Raw genomic sequence first — 23,625 nt, forward strand, 5'->3', positions numbered from 1 at the left:
TTTTACAGATGAGGAAACTGAGGCAAGCAGGGTTAAATGACTTGCCCAGGATCACAAAGTTGGTAAGTATCTGAAACCAGATTTGACCTCAGGAAGATAAGCCCTGATTCCAAGCCTTGTGATCTATCCACTGCCTCCTAGCTCCTCGTATTATCATTATTAATATAACAATAATGTGTTACTCACTGAGTAATGGTTTTCTTCTCTGAAAAGATTCGAAGGCAGAAATTGGCTTCCTGGTGTGGCTCAAAAGTTGTAGGAATCAGGATATATTCCCCAGGGGGCAGCTTAAATCTCTCAGAAACTTCTCTTAGGTTAATATATGTTTTACTTCTGGCCTGAGAAGCATGATACCTGAAAAAATCCTTGGTGAGATGCTCATCTTTGTCAGGACTCTAAAATACAATCCGGAAAGGGAAGTTTGCTTAGAGTATTAGGTTTAACTTTGGGGATATTCACATGGTTTGGGGACATATACTTCTAAATCCTCTCTCACCCAAAAAGCCCCCTCCTACTTCATTCAGAGTACTTTAGAACCTTACAGGGTAGGTTTTCCACTCCTATGTCCTCACATATCAGCTCCATCCTGCTCAGAAATATTTCCATGTCATAAATTCTGGGTTTTTTTGGCCTTTTTCATTGTTTCTACTTTATTGGAACAAAAGGTTCCACCTGAAGTTTCTTTTTCCTTACCTTCCAAATCTTGTATGTCACTTAGTCAACCGGTCAACAATCCACAATATTTATTACACTCTCACTTTGTGCCAGGCACTGTACAAAGTGTTCTGAGTTCAAAGAAAGGTAAAAAATTTGGTCCCTGCTCACAGAATTCACCTTCCAATGAACTTATCAGATTTAATAAGAATGGATAGATTCTGCCTCAGATGAAATAGCAATGAAGTGATGTTTGGCCTTTGTGAAATATCCTAGGTAAATTATTAATCTTCAGAAAAAATAAAAACAAGGTCACTGACAAGTAAGAATCATGGATACTCCAAATCAGCTTGCAGGGTAGCCCTTATAGAGTAAGTAGGAATCTGAAGCTTATCCTTTGAGAACCAAAGTTCCAAAAGTTGTTCTATCTCATTTGTTTACATCTAGAGACATATTGCTACGACTTTACTTCACTGCATTTGTCCAAATACAATATGCTGCCCTAAAATGATTTTTTTAAAAGGAAAAAGCATTGAAGTCTACCCTAGGTCAGTGTGTTAAAAAAATAAATTAAATTTACAAGTGAGTAAAAGCTTCATTTATTTTTCATTAAATACTTTCTCCAGTAATGAAATGCCAATTTATGGAACATTGCAGTTAGCAGTTTTGGTTTAAACATTAGGGGAAGACTGGGAAAAAAAAAAAAAAAAACTACGGCATAATATAAGATCCAGGTTATTAGTTCTTCCCATGATTTGCACAAGTAAAATTTGGGAAAGTAAAGAAAACAATTGCTTTGGGACTCACAAGAGTAAATATTGAAATAAATTTGTGTTAAGTTTTCCCTCTAAGGATTTAAGGCAATTTTGTCAAGTCTTCTCTGCCTACCCATTGCTCTAATGACACAGTTAGTTCATAGACCAGATTGGAGATTGTGTACTTTGAAAATGAATAATCATTTATGAAGAGCAGTTTGGCTAAAACTTCAGTTTTTCAAAAGAGTCATGTATATTCTCCACTGATATGGATTGCTCATACCCTCCAAGTCAAAGAAAACAGTGTCATGAGTTGCCATAATGACAATAAATCATTCCCATTAGTCAACCTTTGAAACCTGGACAGAACATGCCTGGTAAATAGCATATCCAATAGTCAGCAAATCAGCTCCAAGTTTCTTGAGTTTCCTTCTGTCCTTTTGCATGAGGGCTACAATAAAAGTACATTCCTCTTGCCCATCATCTTTCTCAGTCAGAGACAATTTGATTTGGGGATTGGTCCAGAAGGTGTCTGTCATTTGAAAGATAGAAAAATGATTTTCTCCTTGAGCAAAACAAAAGAACAAAAAATCCTAATAACATCATCTATCCAAGATCTGACTCTGTCTCCATTCTATCTGTTTCATTGTTTTCAGTTCTCTCTATTCCACCCTCCAGGTCTGTTTCCTGTGCTCTCCTCCACATTCCATTTTGTTGGTCCTTGCATTTCTTCCTCCTCCTGGTGACCACCTTCAAAACACTCTTCTAAGTTCCAAATATCTTCTAGCTAAACACCCTCTTCCCTTCTCTTCTTTCAGGTCCTTCTCAAAGAGCAAAACAAGGCTTTATTAAAGTACATGCTATGTGCCAATCCCTAGACCAAGTACTGGGGATGCAGGCAAAAATGAAACAGTCCCTGTCCTTAAGGAACTTACATTCTATCAAGGGAAATAATAGTTTGCATATAAGCAAATGCAAAATTGATACAAAATATTTGGGAAGGAGAAGGGAATACATTCTAGCAATAAAGGTTAGCCAGTACAAAGATATGGAGACAGGAGATAGAATATTGTATATGAGATAGAGCATGTAATCCAGTTTAGCTGGAACTTAGTGCATGAAGGAAAATAATGGGTAAAAAACCTTATAAGGACAATAGAATCAGATCACAAGAACTTTAAATACTGAATAGGGGAATGTGCATTTTTTCCTTTGATGTAGAGTTAAAAGGAAGTTGCTAAAATTTGGGAGGACACGAAAGTAACATGGTCAGACTCTTTGGGAATATAAATTTGGCAACTGTGCATTGAAAAGGGGAGATATTAAAATTAGAAAACCAATTAGGTCTCCATTATAATAGTGCTGGTGAAAGGTGACTAAATTAATTAAAGTGACATGGTGTTAATGGAAAGAAAGGGATGAATGAGAAACAATCTACTCTTTTGAGAAGAAGCTTCCAAGTACAACTGTTCCTAATTCTTCACCCAGTCTCAGATTCCTCCCACTTAATGGTAAATACATGTTCTCCAGCTTCATGCTAATGGCCTTCCACACGGCACTGGCCTCAGTCCTGCCTTGCAGATGATCACTTATGGTTCTCAGATGCCTCTGTCTCTGACCCTGTTTCAAAGGACTGACCCTCCAAATGGCAAGAAATGAATGTGGGCAGGCAGACCACTGACCCAGGAAATTACGGCATCCTCCAGCAGTAGATCCCCGGACCCAGCTCCCTTGATGGATTGTCACTTCCCATTTGTGAAGGGCATCTTCCTCCAGAGCATCAGGAGTGAGATTGCAGATCTCTACTTTGTCAAAGTGGATTTTAAAATCCTTAAAAGTCATCCTGAAAAGAAGAAAAGCATTACCCAGATTTCTTGTCTTACCAGTGGCTGAGCTAATCCATCCATGGGAGTTTTTACCCTCATTTTTATCTTTCTGTATCATCTAGGACCCCTAGCACTCACTGTATACACCAAAGTTAATCATGTATCAGGCATCATGCAATGGGAACTCCAAACTGACTTTTCACAAGCAATGACACCCAAAGAATAAAGAGATGGGTGTCATATTGGGGGTTTTGTAATCCACTTAAGTAGAAAGGAGACAATAGAAACAGGAGATGTTGCAACAACATAAAACCAGTGGAACTTGTTTTAAATACTTTAGACTCACACGAGTCACCATAGAAAAGGAAAGCCCTAGATATAAAGGTCCTATTTTTCTCAATTCAAGTGTCTCATTCTATTTATATTTTCTATTTATTGTTTCCAACTTTCAGAAATACAAACCTAGTATCCCAGGGGCCACTGACTACACTTAAAAGCTCTTAATTGAATGCCTAGATCATTTTGGAGTAAAAATATTGTAGAAATAATACTGCCCTTAAATTATGAAAATTATACTGACCTGACCCCTAGTGGCAAGACATAGCTATTTGTTTGATAGTGGTGATGGATTTAATTTGATCTACACTTTCAACAAACCTCCTAGTTAAACATGACCTATCTTTGCCAGAGGGTTGGACAGAATCGGGGTATGACATGCTCGTGGAATTAAGCATTTCTTTGTGAGATACTGATTGGATTGCTTAGGTAATGAACCCACATCCTTGGGTCTAATTGCTTTTGATTCTTGATAGCCAATTGATGATTGAAAACCAAGGTTTTATACTGAGGTGACAAGATCCTGTTGTAATGAATTAATAAAAACCCTTCCACAAGGAAAGAAATGGTCAATTCCATTTTTGACCTTGTTTTGAGACAGTCTGTCTTAAGTCTCTCTTTATATTTGCCCCAAACTTCCCAAAATGCAGAAGAGAATGGCCTTTGGACTTTTGCTCTTATTGAACCAGCAGAACCCCAGTAAGAACTACAAGGAAATAAAGTTCATTTGTAAAGAAGAAAACCACAGCAACAACTAAAATAACATAGAACCATGCAACATAAGAAGTAGAAGGGACCTTAGAGATAATCAGTAGCAACAATTAAGTACTTACTGTATGCAAGGAGCAATTCATGCAATAGGCAGTGGATAATGCTGTGTCATTCATCCCTGTGACTTTGGAGAAGTCATTAAAGTTTCCTGAACTCAAAGGAATTGGGCCAGAAGATCTCTAAGATACCTATCTTCAAGAGGATTATAGTCTAGTTATCTTGGGGGCAACGAGATGTACTAATGGATAAAGTGCTAGGCTTAGAGTTAGCCAGACATGTTCTTACTGTGTAATTCTGGGAAATGTCACAACATCTTTCTGCCTTAGATTCCCAATTGTAAAATGAAGATAGGGATAGCTCCTTCTTCCTAGGGTTGTTGTGAGGATAAATAAGTATTTAACAGTGCCTAGTTAGCACTTAATAAAGTGCTTGTTTTCTTCTCTCCTAGAAAGACATGTATACAAGTAGCAAATATAAATGGTTTTTGAATGAAAGATACAATGAATATGATGCATACAAGAGAGATGTGTAAGCAATATCATCTTCCTTAAAGATAGTAGGGATTGTTTAATAGCATTAGACACAAGTACTGTACCAGAATTCTCCATCATCAAGGGCAGAATGGCATAGGCGTTTTTGTTCAGATGAGTCAACAGAACTCCACTCACCAGAACTAAAAAAAAAAAAAGGTCCAGTTTTTAAGAACATCATCACCAAAAATTAAAATAACATAGAATCATATAATATTAGAATTGAAGAGGATCATCTAGTCTACCTCCCCCATTTGACAGATGAGAAAACTGAGATTCACTAAGTTTTCTTCAATACAATTTAGAAAACTTAGCCTAGCTGCTTGAATCTGTAGTGAGGAAAATCCTTTCTGAATATAAATAGTTGTGCTGATTATGCAGCAAATGGGTTTAAAATCAGTGTTATTATAGGTTGACTTCACTGAACACCAATAATGCACCATATTTTTCAGAGAAAATGTGTACTCATCAGATGATTGGTCAGAGGTAATAAGAAATTGATGAAAGGAAAAACTTTGGAACATTTTAACTTTCTTCATCAAATGTCAGTAGATAAAAGCTAGACATTATGGCTATCCAAATCTAGCAATTACATGTTTAAAGTAGAAGAGATGGAATCAAATCAAGAAAAAGAGGCCTTCTTATCCTTCATTTAGCATTCAAGAGTAACTGATCAGGTCATTAATTCAAGTATCTCACTTACTACTTGCTATATGAGATTGATTTTGAAAAATGGCTGTTAAGGGACAGCTAAATGGTATAGTGGAGTACCAGTCTTGGAGTCAGAAGGACCTGAGTTCAAATCTGGCTTCAGATACTAGCTGTATGTTCTTGGGCAAGTCATTGAATCCAAATTGCTTTCAAAACCAAAGCCAGGAAAAGAACAAGAAAGAAAGAAAAAAGAAACATAAAAAGAAGAGGAAAGAAAACTATTTAGTCATTTGTTCTCATAAATTATCTGAATTGTCAGTCAGACTGCTTGGCTAAAATGATACCGTATTGCATTGTGGTGACACAATGGACAAAGTGCTAGGCATAGAATCAGGAGGATTCTCATCTCAAATCTAGCCATAGATATTTTCTAGCTGTGCAACTTTGGGTAAATCACTTAACTCTTTTTTCCTTAGTTTCCTCATCAATAAAATGAATTGGAGAAGGAAATGGCTAATCACTATAGTACCTTTGCTAAGAAAACTCCAAATAGGTTTACAAAGACTTGGGCATGACTGAAAAACAATAAAACACAATTTTTTTTCAATAATAATAGTTTTTTTATTTTAAAAATATTTGCAAAGATAGTTTTCAACATTCACCCTTGCAAAATCTTGAAATACAAATCTTTTTACTGAATATAAAGGAAATTCAGTTGTTAAAATTTGTAATGATCTAAGTTTATTTTATTTTTAAACTTTTTCAAAAAATTTCACCCAACTAAGATGATTCCTCTTATGTTCTACACTAAGCCAGATCACTAGTTTAGCACTTTGGTATTAAGGAGACAGAGTCATAGAAAAGGATAGATAAATAAAAAAATTGCCAAAAATATAAGTACAGCAAAGTGATTGAAAAAAGATTATAGGTCATCACTGGCAATCCCTTACTTTCCCTTAACAATGGTGAAGAAAATCCAAGGACATTTGCAAAAAAGATCTTTATTCCAGAGATTATAATAAGAGAGACTTAAATCAAGTGTCTTTGGGAGGGATGAGAATGTTCATTTAAGCTAATTCTGCTAAAGCATAAAAGATTATCATTGTTATAGATTCTTTCCTGGGACCAACTTTGATAATGGAAAAAGAAATGGCTCTCTAAGTGGCAGAGAAGAATGCAGGTTTTATCTACCAGTTTTATATAGGAGCTGCTGCCATTCATCCCAGGTATATAGCTCTCCTTTGTCTGGCAATTCAAGTGTTATCAGAAGCTGAAAATAAAGTAGAGGATACTGACTTGTCACTCCAAGGACCATTCCATTCTACTTGGCCCCAAGGATTCCGGACTCTGATGAGTTCAACCTTTTGACCTCGATAATTCACCTATAGGGGGAAGTAATAGAAATAATGAAATTATAAAACAGTTTGAAAGTTTGGACATGTTCACATGTAGTGCCCAAATTTTATTTCCTTCCCATTGCTATAATTATGGGGGGTGCGGAGGAAGGAATAGATGGATTCCCCGGAGTCACTGTCTTCTGGGGTGAGCCAGCATAGATACTATGAAAAAGATTGTAGATAGAAATGATATTGATATAAAAATCAATGGGGAAGGGGCCAAAAAGTTTTCAGGGATAGGAAGAAGAATGGTTAGGATAGCAGCCAGAGAGGAGAGTATCTGCTCTGGCCTTTGCACATTATATGTCAGTAGGTCCCTTGGACAAGAGTGGATTCATGATGTTTATGGGGAAGGACTAGAAGATGGAGACCTGGCCCAAGAGGAAGAACAGATAAAAAAATAAAAGACTGGAGAAACTTCATCCAAAGCTGGAGCTTTTTCCTCCACACTACAAAGAGGACTTCAGCTGTCCCAAATCATGAGAATCCTCAATGAACAATAGTCCCTCTGTAAGGTAGTGGAACAGTGTTTGGTAGTTCTGGTGTAGTGAGGAAAGTTCTTTGTTTGCTCTCAGAGTGTGTGTTTATTTGGGAAAGAGGATTAAACAACAGAAACATGCCTTTGCTAAAATTCCTGGGTGGCCAGAGCCTAGAAGAAGCTGTAGATGTTGCTGAGAATTAGTATATGAATATTTTTTCACATAATTCCCTTTGTTGATTTTATGCTTATAAGTATAGAAACAGTATTGAGTTAGCATACTTATTTGGGCACTTGGATGGTGGCCTTTGTTCATTTTTTGTTGAAGTCAGCAGATTTAGGGAGAGGTAGAGGAGGATTTCTTTGTAGAATAGGTGTCTGAGTTGTTTTGATCATTGAAATGTGCTCATTACATGCTAGCAAAATGACCAAACTTCCATCGAGGAAGGAGAAGGGGTTAGAGTTTCCTGGTGGAGGCAGTTCACGTTATTGGGATTTCCTGGGAATTCACTTCAGTGTACAGTGGTGGGACAGCTCAATACCCTGGTATTATTGTAAACAGAATTAAATTGGTGGCTAACAGTATTCCCTAAATAGTTCAATGTTTATAGACATCAAGGCTATTTGCCTCCAAAAACAAGGACTAGATTAAAAAAAAACCTTATGCTTTACCACTAAGCTTGTGCAGTCTCCCGTTTAACTACCAACAAGAACATTTATAGTCATTCTTAAACCCTTTGGGCACCAAAGCTAAGTCATTGAAAAACTCATCAAATGCTAAATAGCCCTTGAAATCTTCCAACCCCTAGTTGAGGGATTGATTCACATTTTGAATAATATTGTTTAAATCATCCCAGAGTGGCAATTGGGAGCTATAATACAATGTCGATTAACTAAAACCCAACTAACTGAAACCTTCAATCTTTGCCCTGTTTTTTTTTCTCCGAGCAAGAGTAAAATTGCTCTTAGGAGAATAATGGCAAATGGCAAATGAACAAGTTGCTATGCAGTATTCATTTTAAAGCTAGCTTCCAGTAGATGCCTTGGTTCAATACAAATTCAGGTCAACATCTCACATTTTCACCAGTTACATCTTATTGGTAAAATGACTACTGATACTTAAAATGATAACTCTGGAGCATTCTAAGATGCTGAATTATCCAACAACATATCTAACTATATTCTCCATCCTATAATTCAGAAATATAGGCATCTTGAAACATTTTCAACCATGTATGGAAAGAAAAAAAGTTTTATGATGTAACTGCAGGTGGATGATTCAATTGACCAGAACATACCATTCTCCAAATGATCCAAACAATTGAGATTTATTATAATAATAGGTAGCATTTAGAAAATGTGTTACAGTTTACAGAACACTTTATATTCTACCTTAATCCTTATAACCACTTTGGAAGATAGATGCTATTATTATACCCATTTTACAGATGAAGAAATTGAGGCTGAGAGAGGTTAAAAGGCTTGTCCAGCATCACAGAGCTAGTGTCTGAAGCAAAATTTGACCTCAGCCCTTCAAGCTCATTTTCTTGGTAAAGACACTAGTGTTGTTCACCATTTTCTTTTCCAGATCATTTTCCAGATGACAAAAAGCAAATAGAACCCAGCAAAACTCCAATGCACATTTTCTCTGCTGCTGCTTCTCCTGACTCCTCACCATCTATATGTTATTTGAAAACATGATTAAAGGTTCTGATTTTATCCTCCTCACTTGTCCCTTTCATGTTTTCATTTCATCCTGAACAGACAGAATTCCTGTAAAAGAAATGGCCTGGAGTTGTGATTATACACATAACCCTTCTGCCCCCACCAATCCATCCATGCTTTCTGCCTCTTCTTAATGAAATATTCTCGTATTCTCTTCCCTGCCATTCCTCGTGTGAAACAGCATGTGGTGGGCGCCATGACTCGCATAATAGTGAGTTTCTTAGAGGTGGAGAGAAAGAATGATTTAGAAAGCAAAAAGGACAGCAGCAAGATAAAGGAGATGTGTCCTTTGGAATGAGATTTTAAAAGCTCTAATATCTATCTCTCTAGCCATTTATACACATACATACACACTCATAAATACATACTGATTTGGAGGTTCATTCTATCAATATATTACAGTGCTTCTGACACACACACGTATATATGTATATATGTATATTGTATATATGTATGTGTATAAATTTCTTGTTGTTCAATCATTTTCAGTTGTGTTCGACGCTTCATGATCCCCTCTGAGGTTTTCCTGGCAAAGATACTAGAGTGATTTGCCATATTCTTCTGCTAATTTTATAGATGAGGAATCTCGGGCATACAGAATTAAATAACTTGTCCCAGAGTCAGAGCTGGAAGTTTATGAGACTACATTTGAACTTAGGAAGAAGCAGCTGACTCTAAATCTGGCATTCTATCTACTGTATCACTTTGTCTGTCTATCCATCCATCTAGGAAGATCTGGATTCAAGTCCTGCCTCTGATGAGAATTGGCCTTGATTGTATGACTGAGACATTTCTTAAATCTCTCAGTGACCTTAGTAGCTCTCTAAGATTAGAAATTGCAATACAGATATTGATCTAATTTGGTAAAAGAAAGTTTCTCATTGGTAACTTCTTATTCAGATGAAATAATAGGTTCAGTCAAAAGAAAGAAAATTATGAACACAACTAATGGGCAGCTAAATGTATCTACAGTGGATAGAGTGCCCGAGCTGGGAAGAGGAAGACTCGGTTTCCTGTTCAAATGTGGCTTCAGACAATACCTAGCTGTGTGATCATGGGCAAGTCGCTTAAACTATGTCTGCCTCAGTTTCCTCATCTATAAAATGGGGATATTAGTAACTACTTCACAGGAAGTGAAGAGCAAGTGAGATGCTTTTTGTTAAGTACTTAGCATAGTGTTTGGCAAATAGTAATACTCTCTTCCTTTTTTTTTTTTTTTTTCACCTTTTCTTCACCTAGAAGTAGAAGTACTGATTCAGAATATACTGCCAACAACATGGATGGCAGAAGAACAAAAGGTCTGCCTTAAGCAAAATGGATAATTAGCCCCTGAGTGATTGAGTTGGTTAGGTAAAAGAGGTTTCAAATGAGGAAAGGTATACATCTGATCTTCAAATGCTGGAAATGAAGAAGAGAGTGAAGCTGTTGTTGGCCTCCTTTCCTTCCATTATTATCTCCATTTTCCTTGGTCTTTCTCTTTCTCAAATGCCTCCCAGGTTCTTATTCTCCTTTACTGTGAGCACATTGGGTGCTTATGGTCAGTTTGGAGGTGCTTATGAAGGGAATAACTTTCCTTTGTTCTTTGGCTGTTTGGGGATCAATACTTTCTCTGCTAACAAGGTTCCTTGAGGTAGAGTGGAAAAGAATGGGGGCAAATAAGAAAAAAATTTGAAGGAAGCCTTATATGGAATTCTGCTCTTCCCACCCCCCTCCATGTGAACCCATTCTTAGAGCTTGGAATATAATACCAAGTGTTTGGAATATAATATCTTGGCCAGTCACTGGATATTCAAGAAGACCCTGCAGTATTGGGTTTGTTTTAATACCGCATCCTGTCTGGGCCAGTTCTTCTTTCTTTTCTATCCCATGTCTTGACAGCAGATATCCCTTTTACCTACCTGGTCAATTCCTGTCAAAGTGTATGCGTGACCCTTAATGAGACCAAACGGCGTCCGTGCTTCTGACTCTGAAGAGTTGCTGATCTAAAACAAAAACAGAATAGATACAGTAAAGCTTTGCAAGAAATATCATTTCTTTTTTATCTTCATCAGCATTAGACACAACTCATTCCTTTTAATAAGACCAATCCATACACTGCCACCTTCTGCTACCCCTTCTTCCCTGCCAACCAAGAGAGTACAGGTCTATGTATGCTCCAGAAAACACTTCTTTTTTTTTGTTTCTCTGAGCTCCTCTATGCTGTAAGGACTGCAGGAGAGGGGTGGGGAGTGGAGTTTTTACCGTTTTATATAATCCAAATGCAGTATTAGTTTTCTCGTCTGAACAACAATGCTTGACACATCTGGAAATCTTATGGACAAGCACTTTAGCTCTTTTATTTCTAAGTAGTTTACTCCATTGTCATTTCTCCAGAGTTTGATCATTTATTTCTTAAATATTCCCTTACTTTTCATTGTAGTCTTTGTTACAACAATTGGTGGTGTTCAATCAATACTTATTACCTGCAGTAGACATGAGGAATCAGAATTCCCCATTCCCTACCCTTTTCTTTTAGCTTGAAATGTATGTTTTAAAAGGAATTCATCTCTTTAAAATTAAATTTTGGTTGTGCACAAAACAGCTAAGTCTTTATTCCTTTTTTTTTTTTTACTACCTCTTTGTTCCCTGCAGTAGTTTGCATGATAATTAAATGGATCCCATCCATTGGAAATATAATAATATGCTTCTATGTCCTTAGTGAAGATTATACTACTTTGTCCCTGTACCTCTAATGCTCTCCATGCTCATTTTTTTAACTCTTAAAATCCCTAGCTTCCCTCAAGACTCAGATTAATTGCTACCTTATTTAAGAGTTCTTTACTAATCCACTCAGGCTGCTAGTACCTCTTCTTTTACATACACACATATGTATGTTGTATGTATACACACATATATGTATGTATATGTCTAGGCAGTACCTAGTACCTAATCTTAAATACAATGGTAATTCTCCATTTTTTTCATCAACAGCAATGCTTGGTTTTGACTCCACAGAACATTTTATCCCTTGACTCCCCTCCTCATTAGATTGTGAGTTCCTTAAAGGCTGGGACTTTCTTTTTCCTATTTGTATCCTTAGAGCTTAGCACAGTGCATAGTATATAATAGGCCACATATTTATAATAATACATATTTATCAAATCAAATTAAAATGATTAGCGTAATGCCTGGTACATAATACGTGTTTAATAAATGTTGTTCTTTTTCTCCTTGTTGATACTAATTGTAGTATTTAACAAAATGCAGCATGTTATTCTTGTGGAGAAAAACAGAGCTATGTAGATTCAACAGTAGTATAATAAATTGCATTTGGGCAATTTGTTCCTTTAATAATTACCTCATAGTTACTTTCTATGTGTTTTGTATGTATTTAAATGTGTATATGTAGATTCAGTGTCTGACATATAGTAGATATTTAATAAATGCTTGTTTAATTGATATCATAAAACTATAATGACATGATTTTGGAAAGCCAAGCCCTTTGTGAGCATCAAAGAAAACTATAGAAGGTGTCCAGAAGAAAGGTAAATGACCTTGAATCCATATCGTATGAAAATCCATTGAAAATTGGAGGAGGATTATGGGGTTTATGAAGTATGAAAGGGAAATATAATAGCCATTTTCAAGTTTTTGAAGAGCTGTCATGTGTTAGGGGGATTAGGTTTGTTCTGTTTGTCACTAAAGGACAGAGAAATTAAGGCTTGATATCTAAAAAAAGTTCTTAACCCTTACAGCTGTCCAAAATGGCAATAGGCCGACTTGTAAAGTAGATAGCTGCTCCTCATTGGAGGTCTTCAAACAGAGGCTTTGTGACCATTTTTCAATGATACTGCAATGGAGGGTCTTTTTTCAGTCATAAGTTGGACTGGTCTGGATAAATACTTTAGGCATCTTCCAACTCTATAATTATCTGATTTAATGGCACTTCTGAAGCTTAATACTTTTATTAATCATTTAGTGTGAAAAAGCTAACAAAAGCTTTTGTAGGCTTTGGATAGGAAAGTATAGGAGATCCTGGGCCATGGAGGTGGGAAGGATCCATAATGCAAGAAAAGGGTGTGGAAAGGGAACATTAGGCCACCAGCCTATTCCCCTTTATAATTTTGCCTTGATTTGGCTCTGAATAGAGGAATTAAAGTCCAGTGATATAAAATGAATTGCCCTATTCACAGTGACAAAAAATGTGCTCAGAACTCAATTCTCTTTTCATTCCTATTCTATAGGTCTCCATGCCACCTATATATATATATGACTTACATCAATGGAGCAGCCCACCATAGAGCTTCTCTTCAAGGCTTTCTCGAGGATCTCATAGAAGTTTTCCGGGGCCTTTTTAACTTCAAAAGTCTCTGCCACTCCTCCAGTGAAGTCTTCCATAGCTTCAATTGTGCTTCCACCCTTCAGGGCTTCATAGCTTCCGTTCAGTCTGAAAAGGAGAGAAGTACAACATGGCTGCTATTAGAAAGTAAGCAAATAGTCCTTTGACAAAGAAAGGAGCAGTGCTCAGGGAAGGGGATGAATTAGTCATCACAAGAACCTGGAGTTACAAGGGAACCTAGAAACTCTCTCTACTAACCTAACTTTATTTTTAAACTCATTTTGTTTTCATTTCATTTTTTTTTATTTTATGTGATATTTTTTATTTTCAGAATGCCCTTATTTCTGAATATATTTTTCCTTTCTAGTCAATGAGCTATCCCTTATTACAAGTGTGTGTGTGTGTGTGTGTGTGTGTGTGTGTGTGTGTGTGTGTGTGAGAGAGAGAGAGAGAGAGAGAGAGAGAGAGAGAGAGAGAGAGAGAGAGAGAGAGAGAGAGAGAGAGAGAGAGAGACGCAGAGAGAAAAAGTGAGAGGGGGAGGAAGGGAAGGAGAGAGGAAGAAAGAAAGAAAAAAGAAAAATAGGGAGAAGGAAAGAAGGAAGCAAAGGAAAGAGAAAAAGAGAATATCAAATGGAATGAAAGAAGAAAGGAAGAAGGGGGATGAGAGGAAGGAAGGAAGAGAGGGGTGTAAAAACAGTTCAGCAAAACTCACCAATACACTAATTGATTCCAAGAGGGTACTCAGTATTACACAACCATAGTACCCCACCTCTGCAAATGAGAGGCTTTTTTATTTTTCATTTGAGGGATAAGAAAGGTTTTTATTATTTCATAGTGTTAAGGTTTCCCCCCCCCCCATTAACTTCATTTTACAGATAAGGAAACTGAGTTCCAGAAACAGAAAGTAACTTGCTACAGTCACACAGCAAGTAGGTGGGAAACTAGAACTCAGTACTCCTGATTTTCAGTCTAATGCTCTTTCTACCTCTTTCCCTAATATTGTTAGGAGAGAACTATGAAAACTTAAGGGAAAACAAGGGTTTTTGTTTTACCACCATCCTGTTCAAACTACCTAGAATCTCTGTCCCTAACAGTAGCAGGGCTCCCCTCTTTCAACCAGTATGTTTAACCCTTGAGATAACCTTGGGTAGTGAGGAATCAGCTCTGAACCAACTGAGGGAGACACAAAAAAAAGCAGATTTGGAAGGAAGTCCAATCTGTATTTGAACCTGGATTTACAACATATCTAGCAGATGAAATAATTCAGCCACTACTTTTTAAGGCATTCCATTCTAATTTGGGTCTAGCTAGGAAGGTTTTCTTTACTTCCCACCCATCCAGTTCATTCATTTCTGCTCTCTTGAGGCAAGAAGGACAAGTCAAATCTCACTTCTATAGTATAGCCCTTGACAACTGGTTGGCAGGAAATAGATTGTAGAGCATATGGCTAAATCAGTCCATATTCAAATAATCAAGTCACTTTTTGAGTGTAAACAACTGTTATTTGTTAGATGATCAAGCCTCTTTATGCAACATGCTTCATGTGGAAAACTGCCAACTTTTGTTGTTGTTGTTAGCCTCTACAAGTAAAAATTAGCCAGGCAAAGATATGCTCTAGGCGAAGCCTTCAATTTAATTTCAATTCAATTCAGTGCAAAAACATTTATTAAGCACTTACTGGACAGCTAGGGGGTACAGTGGATAGAATCTGGAGTCAGGAAGACCTGAGTTCAAATCCACCCTCAGATACTTACTAGATGTGTGATCCAGGACAAGTCATTTAAAACTGTTTGCTTCAGTTTCTGCTTCAGTAAAATGAGCTGGAGAAGGAAATAGTGAACCACTCTAGCATCTTTGACAAGAAAACCACAGATGGGGTCATAAAGAATCAAAGATGACTCAATAACAACAACAAAATAATTTACTATGTATTAAACATTCTTGTAGATACTAGATGAGATAAAATACTATTAAAGAAATAATCCTTTCAGGGTCAGCTAGATAGAGTGCCAGCCCTTAAGTCAGGTTCAGATTGAGTTCAAATCTAACTTTAGATATTTAATATTTCCTGACTGTGTGATTCTGGGCAAGTCAATTTACCCTAATTGCTTCAGCAATAATAATAATAATAATAATCAAAATCCTTTCTAATAAGAAATATAAGACATATACACAGATATCTACTATTTTACAATAATAATATGTGAACTAAAGTTATACAAAGTATTATTTTGAAGGGTTCATTTTTGCAACAGAAAAGGATCTAGAAAGATTTCAGAAAAGAAAGGGCATTTGAGCTGGATTTTAAATAATGAGTAAGAATTCTGTAAGCAGTGAGAAGAAGGTAGGGCACTCCAGGAATAGGGAACAATGTTAAGCTCTGGGGATACAAATAGAAGCAGAAAAGAAAGATAGTCTCTGACTTCAAGGAGTCTAGATTTTAATGGGGAAGGCAATGTATATAAAGGAAACTGAAAGGAAAGAGAGAAGTGAAAAAGTAGTTGAAAGTAGCTTGCAGAGGTATGGAGCATTGTTCCTATTTTTGGGAGCCATTATCTGAAGATACAGAGATTCATAGCTGACTATCTATAGACACTACTTAACATCCATATATATATGTATATGTAAATATATATATATATATATATATATATATATATGATGGATAGAAATATACAATATCGATACACAATTATTGTCACACAACAACACAAATTTGCAGTGTGGTTTTTTTTTTTTTTTTTTTTTTGGTGGCTACATGTTTCTCTCTTTATATCATTTCAGCAGTCCTGGAGTGTCCTTCCTGCCTTCCCATGCTCCAGCCTTCCTCTGCACTTTTTCAAACTCAATGTGGTGAAAGGAACGGGAAAGAGAATATTCTTAGGTCTAGGGACTGGGAAAGTCTGCAGAGTAGTAGAGGAACCATCTGGTTCTTTTTTTGTCCACATCAAAATTGGATTAGGTCATTTAGAAACAAGTTGTATGCTATTCAGCCTTGTGAATACCCAAATCTTTTTCATTTCCTCCCCCCCTGCCCCAGCTTCTAAGCTTCCCTTACCACCAAGTTTATATAAAGATAATAAAAAACCATGAAACAATCTATTAAGGAAAATGCTCATTTTTTTGGTGAGGTAGTGAAATTCTTGTCAATTCAGTGCAGCTGAACACTCACTTGGCATATGCCTTTTCCAGCAAGGCACTCCAGAATTCATTGTGATCAGCAGAGTGGAGGAAAACCAAACGATCCCGGAAGGTCGGGAGTCGGTCATCAATGACCACGTCCAACCATTCACTGTGCTGCCAGATCTGTTGTCAGAGACATGATGAAAGATAAATGGGTAAATCATGAATAAGGGGCATGTTTGTTTATTCAAACATACCTACAATTCCACTAATGTCCTCCACTAACGTCCTTCACTTATACCTCATCTCAAAAGGTTGGGTCATTTAGAGAAGACTCTGGCAGGTCCCATCAAGAAACAATGAGTTAATTGAGCTTTTTTCCATTCTTTTGACCCCATCCAATGGTTCTGTCCCTCATCAAGTATCCCAATAAGTATCAGTTGAGCTTGGGTATCATGGGTAAAATGGGTATCACAGTCTCTGATGCTCTAAGTGGTTTCCTATTATATCTCCTCTAGCCTATTATAGTAACCCCTTTGCTGCCCATTTTTACCAACCCTATCCCAGCTGATCAATAGCCTAACTTTATCTTTAGTGCTCAAATGTACCCTCAGCATGAGTGGTGCTACTGGGACTTGGGTTATCCTATTTGTCTATCTGTCTGTCTGTTTCCCATTTCATTCATACAAGGAATGCTGTATTAAGATAGTATCCCATTATCAACTTATACCCACAGAAAAGGGAGTGGGAAAGTTAGTGTGCTCACCACTGAGAATGGTACCACAAGATCAGATGAGAACAGAGCTTCTTTCTTTAAAATTAAAATTTGCTCCTTTATCCTTCCTTCTTTCCCCATGGGATACCCCTTATTAGGTTAGCAGAATGAAAATCCTAAGGCTTTAGCAAGAGGTGGTGGTGGGGATAATGGGAGGACATGGTAAATACAGTGGCAGCAGCAGCTGTCTTTATGACTATGCTGTTGGATAATGACCTTTTCTCTGCATCAATTAGTTACTCTGGGTCAGGTTAGTGGGCTATTTATTTTTTCATTTCTCCAGAGTTTTCAATTATGGAATCCTAATGGTAACCATGTCAGAGCTCAGTTGAGCACAGCAGTGAGCTGCCTGCCAGAGGGTAAATTCAGATTACTATTCTTTGTGCAAGGAATCTCACACCTCTTGACAGATGTGTTTGTGATTGCTAAATTCATGGATATTCTTTCCTGCTGTTAGGAGCTTCACCCTCAGGTAGATTTGGACATATGTTTAATGAGCAATCAGAGGCCTATAGTCCTTAAAGCAGCAAGCAGAGTATAATGTCCTCCTATTTTCCTATCAATTTATTGCAATGATTGGAATTCAGATGGGAAGGACCCAAGTGGTTCAGGATAATTCAAATGACCTAGTTCACCATATAGCACCCACTTACCTGCATCTTCCTACTTTGTACTTAAAAAGAAAAAAAAACAACATTGTACTTGGTATCATAGGTCTAGAGCTGGAAGTTGCTTTAAAGGCTATTTAGTCCAAACCTTCATTTTACTAATAAAGAAACAAAAGTTCCAGATAAGGTAAATGATTTCCCTAGTGTCACACAGCTCATTAAGGGTCAGAAATAAAATTTAAACCCAGGTCTTCCTGATTTAAATGCAGTACTACCTTCTTGTGAGGTGATGTAGGGAAGGAGCTAGAGCAAGGGTTCTCAATTTGGGGTCCATGGACTAGTTTTTTAAAAAATATTTTCATAACTGTACTTCAATATAGGAACAGCTAGATGACACAGTTTATATAGTATATAGAATCATAAAGATTAATCTTCCCGAATTTAAATCCAATTCAAGACACTTACTAATTGTGTGACCCTAGGCAAGTCACTCTGTTTCCTCAGTTTACTCATCTGTCAAAGGAGCTGGAGAAAAAGAAATGTCAAAACATTCCAATATCTTTATCAAGAAAATCCCAAATGGAATCATAAAGGGCCAAACATGAGTGAAAAAATGGCTGAACAACAAAAATTGGTGAGGAAGAGGAGAGGTTTGAAGAAGCAATAAAATATTTTTGTATATAAGCTCCAGCCTGTTCTATCAGCTTCAATAGTTGTTGCTGAATTAAGAAAACACTAGCATGTTTGAGAAAAGATGCCCCTGGCATCTGTTAAGACTACCAACCCCTAGTGTGATTTGGGAAAAACCTTGGAAATGACAGAAGAAACTAACGGGTGAGAACGAAGGATTCTGCCAGGAAAAGCTCAGAAAAAATGATATGTAGAAAAGTGAGGATGAAAAAAAAAAACTCTAGCTCTGTGGGCAAGTGAAGGAGGCATTGCCACCTTGGCATAGGTACCATTTCTCTATAAGGTGAAGGACAAAATGTTGGACTAGTAATCAGGTACCTGGGTTCAAATTTTGCTTCACATACATTATAAATATTGTGTATGGCACTTAACCTATCATAGTCTAGCATTCCCTATATAAAATGGGGGTGATAACATTTATGCCCCTTACTTCAGAGGTTTGTAATGAAGAGTGCTTTACAAAATCTTGAAATTTGAGATAAAGATAAGTAATTATTTAGCAAGGGAAGTTTCTAGTTCTGTGATTTAATATAGGGGTACCAGGAAGACACTCCTTAGCCTTCAAATATCTCCTTCACATAGGTGCTACATTAGAGATTTATTCCTTCAGATCAAACATTGCCTTTTTGACCAAATAAGTTAGTGGTTTTTCTATTTTTTATATTATCTCATTATTATTTTCTTTCATAGAAATTTATTTCTATGTTTTCTCTTTGATCCATTTCTTCCTTAGGGTTATATTATTTAGTGTCTAGGTTTGAATCTTTTCTTAAAATTCCCTCTTATTAATATAATTTTATTTTGTCCAGCAAAAGATGTTTATATTTGTTTCCTGCATTTATTTTTAAGTTTGTTATGTTCTATTACATGCTCAAGTTTTATAAATATGTCATGCAAAGCCAAGAAATATGTTTAATTTTCATCATTCCCATTTAGTAATTGCCAGAAGTCAATCTATTTTTTTTAATGAAATGCTATTAAGATGACTAACCCTTGTAAAAAATTCTTGGTAACTTAGTAAATATTAGTAACTCTTCTTTTTCTCTTTTTCTTTTTGATAGATCTGTCTAAGCTTAACGGGACTGTGGAAGTCGCTAACAATTATTGCTTTACTCTCTATTTAACTAACCTCTGTAATTTGGTTGGTTTTTAAAGTTCTCAGATAGTATGCCATTCAACCTATAAATAAATAATAATTGTTTTTATTAACCATGATACCTTTAATATAGTTTTCCTGTTTATTTCTTTTAACTATATCTATTTTACAATTGCTTTGACTGAGATCACTATTGTCTATCTTGCTTTTTTGAATTCATCTAAGATATTAAAAATATTACTCTAATTCCTAATTTTAAGTATGTAAGAATAATTTGCTTTGAATGTGTCTTCTGTAGACAATATATTGTTGAATCTATTTTTTTTTCTATTTTATGGTTGAATTTATACCATTTACACTCATGGTTATGATGGTTAAGTATTATTTTTTTCTCCTATCATATCCTATTGTAATGTTTTCTCCCTTTGCTCTCCTCATCCATATCTTTATAAAGAAAAATGAGGTGAAAGAAGGGAACAAGATCAAAATCAGTAATATATAATTGTAGTGGTCTGATCCTAATCCTTTACCTTGTCTATCTTTATACTATTACCCAGACCCAGATGAAACATTGCCTTTTTCAAAAATGCTCATTAAATATCTCTAACATGAGAAAACAAATACACTGGTAGCAAATTAAGATTTAGCTAACAGATTAAACTTCTTGTTTTTGTTTTTGTTCTTACCAGAGCTATGATTTTATAGGTGTAAGATGAGACTCTGAGAGGTGAGTGACTTGCCCAGATTCATACAACCAGTATGTACAGAGGTAATTCTTGAACCTTTCTGACTCCAAGACCAGCTCTCTGTTCACCATACCATGCTGCCTCTGCTATCAATCACAATACCTTGAAGTAAATTAATTTATCAAATCAATCATCCCATTTTCAAAAAGTCTGAAGAAATATGAAACTTGTGGTGGAGGAGAAGGTAAGAAAAGTTCACCAAAAAAGATGATAGGAGTGAAGAAAGAAACATAAAATTTTTGATCGTTGTACATGCTTGAGAGATGTCATTGATCTACCTGAACCCACCAATTAAGGTCTTTGAATCTTTCTGTTTCTTTTGGTTTTTTATTTTTCCCTCTTAATAATCTCATTTGACTTTTTGCACTTTTTTCAGTGCAAAGGATCTTTTTATTTACTAGAAATTATATAGTTACACAGACATGTAGATGTTAAGAGTATATCCATTGAAAATCCAGATTTCCCATGAAGGCAACATAAAAGCTAATTGTTCACTTTACAAAAAGATCTAACATAGTTCATCTTCAAATGGCTTTCTAATCTACTTAAAATATGATTCAATTTGTAAAAAAAAACCTGATTGGCATGCATTTAGAACTATAATTGTTCAATAAAATAAGGTCCAACTATATTTCATCTAGAATTATCAAGCATATCAAGAATGCTTTTTTGGCTAACCCAGATTCCTAAGAAAAAAGCTGATGAGGCTTTTTTCCCCACTTACCTGAAAGTGAAATATCCCAGCATAACCAGGTCCAAAATTTTGATCTTGGGGCACAACTCTGGCCAGGGTCTTTTCATTAAGTGTGAGAGAGGCAATGGCTGCTAAAAGCCAACAGTCTCCTGCAAATTACAAACCGTACATCATTGTTTTCATCACAAATGTGCACTAAATGCAACAAAATTGCATGCAAGAAGAGGCTAGTTGGAAGTTCCAGATGTAACCACATTTTTTGGTGGTATTTTTTTTAATGGGAATATTGCTGACAAAAATCTCTATGGATCTTCCATCTGCCTCTTCTTCTCCCTGGACTAGTTTATCATAAAGAGCTGTCATTTTCTTGGCAATTTTGAGGAATGAATATCCTCATTTTCTGAACACATGGCTCCAGCATGCATTGACTTTAAATAATTTTATCTTTCTCCTGACCAAAGAAAACAAAGGCATGATCATTATGAATGGAAGAATAGCTGCCCCCAGCAGCTGGGGCTATTTTACTGGACTCATGCAGGAATGTGGGTGGATGAATAAAAATATGAAAAAAGAATTTGTTAAGCATTTGCAATATGATCTTCATTTAGCAAGGTACCTGTCAAGGGGGGAGATGACTGGAGAGTGAAGAAAGGCATTGATGGATGGGTTTTTCTGAAAGCCTGTCTCGGAGAGACAATCACCAATGGGAGTGAGAGATAGGGCAGAGTTTCCAGGAGACTTGTGAAGAGAACACTGAAGGAGAATACAGAGTAAAAAACTACAGAAAGAGACTTTCCCTCCAAGGTGAATGGAGAGTTTCTGGGATGGTAAGAGTGGTAGGCTGAGGGCAAGAAGAACTTTATACAACTGGGAATTTTTAACTCTTTTACAACTAGTTGTGTAGCACTGTATTGACCTTTTAATGCTTTTGTTGATCTTAAGAGTAGATCAGAAGTTATTTTCAATTATCTAAAATCTTTAAAATTTTGCTGTTTTGTCTAGTCTTATAGAAAATGGTCAACATTTAAAACAAATTTTGAGATCTTTTCTGAATACCACATTAAATATATGGATTTAAACATGTTATTTCAGTAAATATCCATTTAGATACTTACTACATGCATGAATATTGTGGCAAGTACTGGGAGATGAGAGAGGATACAAAGTATTTGAAAATGGCTATTTAGAAGTCTCCAGATAATCAATGGAATGGGCTGCTGGCTCAATTTTTCATCCATATGTTTTGTTGCCTCATACTCACGGTAGAATCATTGGCATGCCAATTAATAATCATTTATGGGGGGGGGGATTACATCCATTTGACCCCGTATGGATTTCTGAGAAATATACTATTTACCAGATGTTGATATACCCTCTAAGCTTCAGAGAAAACCACCTCATCTTGGTAGAGAAAGGTTTACAAGCAAAAGATAAACCATGAGAACTAAATCCAGGAAGCCCAATTCTGGGTTCCCATTTCTGCTTTCCTGTGACCTTAGAAATCATACAATGTTTATGACCTTGGCTATCAATCAGGTCTCCAGCTGCTGTACACAGCTTCTCTGTTCAGTCATTTGCAGCTTTCTGGTGTTTTTTATTAATTCTTTGCTTGAGTTCATGTATACCCTTGTTTGAGTATGAATTCACAGGGAAGTGTCAACACTGAGATTAATGTTCATGCCTACCCTATTTGGAATTGGCAATTTATAGATAAGTGACAGCATGGAGGCTAGTGTTCATACCCACTCTGGTTTGGGTGGCAGTTATAAGGAGATTTTAATGCAGAAATGCCTGTTCTTTCATCTCCAATTTGAGAGAGGTGTGGCTAAAGATTAGTACAGATTATGGCAAGAGAGTAACAGCCTATTGGTAGTCTCTAAATTATAAAGGCTTGCTCATTTTTAGCCAAATAAAGAATTTGTTATTTCCTTGAGTTAGGGTGCAGCAGCTCATGCCTATTCAAGCAGAATGCCTTGAACTGTCAGCTGAGGAGGTGAGTCAGATGCCCATGTCACATCCTACAAGACTAGAAAAAGGTGCTTTGAAATTGTATCAGTCCAATCAAATGAATCAAATGGGCTACACCTCACATTTTGCTTCCAGATGGTGATATCAAGTACATCAAAGGTTAAATATAAGGTTGGTCATTTCAGAAATATGTACACAATACACAATAAGCCAGGAAACCATATATATATATATATATATATATATATATATATATATATATATATATATATATATATATATATATATATATATATATATATATATATATATAATTTATATTTATATATATCCCTGAGAACACTTTTCTATAAGTACACTGGATTAGAAACTTTAAGTTCTAGATTCTAGTTTTACCACAAAGCAGCAATGGAACTTTGGACAAATCACCTTATTTTTCTGAGTCTCAGTTACCTCAATGGTAAAATTGGAGGGCTGGATTAGA

At 36.2% G+C, this 23,625-nt stretch overlaps 1 protein-coding gene across 1 annotated transcript in view; it reads right to left on the reverse strand.

The window, feature by feature from the left end:
* Positions 1-23,625, reverse strand: part of CAPN9 (calpain 9) — a 62,197-nt gene that overhangs the window by 19,450 nt on the left and 19,122 nt on the right. Inside the window, exons 3-11 of the mRNA XM_074262360.1 lie at positions 21,204-21,322; positions 16,614-16,747; positions 13,381-13,549; positions 11,022-11,105; positions 6,820-6,905; positions 4,938-5,015; positions 3,092-3,252; positions 1,784-1,941; positions 187-395 (exon numbers count right to left, since the gene is read on the reverse strand). Coding sequence (XP_074118461.1) covers positions 187-395; positions 1,784-1,941; positions 3,092-3,252; positions 4,938-5,015; positions 6,820-6,905; positions 11,022-11,105; positions 13,381-13,549; positions 16,614-16,747; positions 21,204-21,322 — 1,198 coding nt within the window. The remainder of the gene's footprint in view (positions 1-186; positions 396-1,783; positions 1,942-3,091; positions 3,253-4,937; positions 5,016-6,819; positions 6,906-11,021; positions 11,106-13,380; positions 13,550-16,613; positions 16,748-21,203; positions 21,323-23,625) is intronic.

This window comes from Sminthopsis crassicaudata, chromosome 4, assembly GCF_048593235.1.
Source record: "Sminthopsis crassicaudata isolate SCR6 chromosome 4, ASM4859323v1, whole genome shotgun sequence".
Lineage (NCBI taxonomy): Eukaryota > Metazoa > Chordata > Mammalia > Dasyuromorphia > Dasyuridae > Sminthopsis > Sminthopsis crassicaudata.